The 4,413-nt window shown below is 33.2% G+C and overlaps 1 protein-coding gene across 1 annotated transcript; it reads right to left on the bottom strand.

Moving 5' to 3' along the window:
- Positions 1–2,210: 2,210 nt before the first annotated feature.
- On the bottom strand, positions 2,211–4,019 carry LOC148568753 (uncharacterized). The gene has a single exon (XM_088484769.1). It carries the CDS (start codon positions 4,017–4,019, stop codon positions 2,211–2,213), a length of 1,809 nt encoding a protein of 602 aa, XP_088340895.1.
- Between the last annotated feature and the right edge of the window lie 394 nt (positions 4,020–4,413).

The following is a 4,413-nucleotide window of genomic DNA, read 5'->3' as shown; positions in this document are numbered from 1 at the left end:
TGGCACCAGTCGGAAATACTTAAAGCTTGTATCTGACTTTTCTTTTCCTCTATACTCTTTGATTAGAGAGTGTTGTGAGGTGTAGTTAAATATTTGCTTTGAGAGTGTGGGTGTACTGGGGTGCCGGTGTTAGAGAGAAAGAAGTCTATGTGTTGTAACAATTTTCACATAGTGATATTCTCTGGTTGTCATTTGACAACGGCTGTGGTTTTTTTTCTAGTAATTGGGGTTTTCCACGTTAAATTCTTGTGTTGTGATTGTGTCTATTTTATTTCTCTGTGAAAGGTATTTTCTCAAGGGAGAATGGTACATTATTCCCAACAGTCTCGCCGTACCTCCTCCTCGCCGCTCGCAGTGCTACCCGCGTCCTTGCCGCTGATCCACAACCCTCACCGCCCGCCGCTCTTCTTCTGTGAACTGGATTTTTTTGTGGAATTTCTGAATTTTTTTGAAAATTTGTTGTGGAATATCTGAATTTTTTCTTAGTAATTCTGAATTTGTTGTGGAATATCTGAATTTGTTATCTTCTTCTGTGAATTGAATTTCTTGTGGAACTTCTGATTTTTTTGTGAAATTTGTTGTGAAATATCTGAATTTTTTGCTTGGTGATTCTGAATATCTGAATGTCATGCTCTGTTAATGAATCTCTGCTTTTGATTTTACTTGAATTTGGAATATTGTTATTGCTGAATTTGTTGATTATTGTTCAAAGTGCATATTGCTTGAATTTCTTTAAATATTTTGGTCTGTTTTTCACCATTTGAAGAATCTGAAAAAGATGAACAAGCAAATTATAATCCGAAGAAGATGAAGAAGTAGAGCAAGAGAGGAGATGTCGAAATTATGATAGAGAGTAAGGGTATAAATGTTCGAAGGACGATTTTAAAATTACGTTAAACTTTAGGCACCATTTTGTAGCGAAAAAAATGTCAGAAACGAAATTAATTTTTCAACCTCTACATTGAAAACAAAATCATACTTAACCCTAATAATAATAATAATAATAATAATAATAATAAATTTTAAAAAACATTAAATAAGAATTACCACAAGAAAAAAAAAAAAAAAAAAAGCTACATGGTGTATGTAGTGTTCAATACAATGAATTGATACTTTTACATAGAAAACGACAAGATACATGTAGTGGTCAGTATAATTTTGGGGCCTCCACCTGACAACTTAGTTTCGTTTACAATTTTTTTTTAAATATTGCATTTTTTTTAACCTAATTCAGAATATCACAATTTTAAAGGAAAGTTTTATCTTTTATATATTGATGAAAAATATATCCCTACATGTACTTTAAAAGAAGGAAACTGATCATTTTGATTTGCACCATTTAAAAGGTCTAAAATATGTCCCATGAAATTCTTCTGTTATTCTGTACATAATTTCTTTAATTTAACATATAATTTAATTATTTATTAAATTACGAAATTATTATCAAGATGTCATATCGAATTTTAATACAAAGTGTAACTTTTAATTTTTTATGAATTTTAATAGCGGTAGGTGAAATGATTTCGACGAAATTTTTTAGGATTAGACGTGTGGATCATCAAAAACACAATTCACACCAATAATCTTAAAACACTTAGAGCAGCATAATAATTTTGGAACACTTAGAGTAGTACAACTTTTTTCTTCTTTTTAATTGAAAAATATGTTGCAAGTAATTTTTGTTAATATTTAAGAAGATTTAATGTTATTGAGAAAAAGAGAACACAAGTGACAGATTAACAAAAATGAAGAGTATTTTTGGGATATATAAATTTTTTTATTGTATCTAATACTTTTTTTTATATATAATTCAATTCATACAATAATTTAATTTAATATTTTTTTTTAATTAGCAATGATAATAAAGAATTTCAAAACTTTTATTTTTATTTTTATTAAAATATTTCATATGATACTAAATTTAAAACACAATCTTAAAAACACAAAATATACAACATACAAACTAATTTAAAAAATAACTACTCAAATGAATATATTTTTATATAAAAATATAATTAAAATATTAATATATATTATATTAAATAATTTAATCAAATATATTAAATTATCTAAAATAAAACATTTAAATCCATTAAAAAATTAAAAATAGAACATTTAATTCATTAAAAAAATTAAAAACATAGCAACTTAGATGGAAATTAATAGACACGCAGTTTTTCCGCGTCCCATTCAATTCCAAACAAAACAAATTATTTGGGCGGTAGATGATAGGCGAGCATTGCGTAGAGAAGCTGTCCAACAGTGAGAAGAATCAAGAACAGAGCAGCAAAGTTGTACTTGCGACGCAAAAATTTGTAAAACCTCATGACATTACAGACGAAAATATGCCACCCTGTTAAGAACAATTGTTCGATACCAATTGTTGCCGAGTAAGCGTTCAGATCATCACAAATTTTAGTATAACCGGAATAGTCATCAAGTATACCGTGGTCAACCGTTTTTGCGATCCGACGAAAGAACGCAACCAGCTCATCATTACTCATGTTCATATGATCCACAATAATTTCCTTCTTCTTAAGAAGCTTAACATCCGAAGAACAACAAACTAGTCCATTGAAAATCAACGCAGCAGAAGAGCATTTGGCGCTGAGGCTGAGACTTGCCGCACCGACTACGGAAGAACGCATGGGATCGTTTTTATGATGTTCCCAAGCAATGAAATTGCACCATTTTGCATTCGTCGTTTCTGTGATGTGCAGCTGCGGAATTTCTAGTATCCCATTTTCTTTGCTGAATTTGATGCCAAAATCAAAACCCCTCACTTCCTCTTCTTGCCATGTGTCCCTGTTTTTGCTATCGGCACGAATTCCCAGAAGCACAAACTTGAGGGTACCCCAAGCATAAGCAAGCAGCTTCTGAAGCATGTTCTTTAATCCTACTATCGCCGTACCCAAACAATTCCCCAGCATGACAAAAAATATGAAGAGTTTGTGGACAAGAAAACTCATACCTAATCGATTCTTCCCCTCACCTCCGTGTTTAGAAGGTCTAATTTTGATACCAGATGCTTCAAGCCTTGTAGCGCATCGCTTTAGTCTTTGATCCACATGAGTCTTTGCTAGCAATTTTTCAGCACGTTTACTGGTTTCTTGCTCAACATCTTTCACAGCAATGGCCGACTGGTCCTGCTGATGATCACTATTTCCGCCACTAACATAAATGTTTTTCTTCCCCACGCTCTCATCACCAGGGATGGAAGAGTGCAGAAGTTCAAGAAAGTGAGGGGAATATGGTCTCTCAACCAGAGTAGAGTAGGAAAAGAGACACAACGCAAGATCGTTTATTTTGTTTGCCCTTTTCTTCTTTGTTTCCTTTCTCTTCTTCTTAGCTTCTTCAACTTCTTCTTTGGGAAAGTTTTCCAAATCAATATCTTTGGAAAAATAATCAGGAAATAATGTTTGAGACAAGGCATGGATGACTAGAACAGGTAACTGGTTCTCCAACAGTGTAAGATCAGAAAAGAACACTTCTTCTTTAACCACTTCAGGTCCAGGACCCCGAGGCTCCAAGCAGCTTGGGTAGTCTTTACTAAGTTTCTTGGATCCGCAAATAAGAAGCTCTAAAAGGAAACAACCGTCCACTAACATAACTGTTGCCAATTCATACTCGTTGAGTTTGATGTGATATGAATCGACGTAGCTCGCTCGAACTATCTTATCTAACTCCAAAACGGCCTTGAGGCAATCATCCAACCTTTTCTTGATGTCTTCGTCCTTGACTCGATGAAGAAGAGACAACATGCAGCGCAGCTTTGTTTCTTCCATGTTTAGTAGTTCTTTTCTGGATCCCCTAAATCGGGGTCCGATGGTCACAAGCTTTGGTTTGTAAGCATCTTCATTCCCTTTTTGAAACCCATGTGGAACTATGACAATGCTAGCTGATTGAACATATCGGTCGTCGATACTAGTTAGAATAGTGTGTATATGTGACTTGTAACCTTCCTCACTATTCAGATTCAAGTGGTCTCCGAAACTATGATCTTCTGTTGAACTGCTCATTGTGCTGCAATTAGGCCTTGAAAGCTGTTCACACTAGGTAAATGGATGCAATATAATTTTGTAGGTTGGGACATTTATTTTGCTTAAGATTCGATGGTTTTGGATTACTTAGTTTGCATGTGGGTAAAGTTTTTCGTTGACTTTTATAGTTTGGTTGTGATTTGAGAAAGGAATGTCTTAATCTTGTTGGTTAGTTGAGGATTTTCGGGAGTTTTGGTGCTTGGGTGTTGTTTCGAAAAAAATGGGTGCATATGTTTGTTTTAGAGGAGTGCGACCATATATTTATGAGATATTATTAGGTGATTCGAGAGTAAATTAAAAGAATTTGTTCTTTTTAATTAATTTATGTCACATACATTAAAATAATTTTTTTATAAATATTTATTAATAATAT

This window comes from Arachis ipaensis, chromosome B4 (genome assembly GCF_059453495.1).
Source record: "Arachis ipaensis isolate K30076 ecotype BB chromosome B4, ASM5945349v1, whole genome shotgun sequence".
NCBI classification, from domain to species: Eukaryota; Viridiplantae; Streptophyta; class Magnoliopsida; order Fabales; family Fabaceae; genus Arachis; species Arachis ipaensis.
This window is presented reverse-complemented; position numbering and strand designations above follow the sequence as displayed.

Coding starts and splice junctions, on each gene's coding strand:
- LOC148568753 (XM_088484769.1), bottom strand. CDS start 4,019: ATGAGCAGTTCAACAGAAGATCATAGTTTCGGAGACCACTTGAATCTG.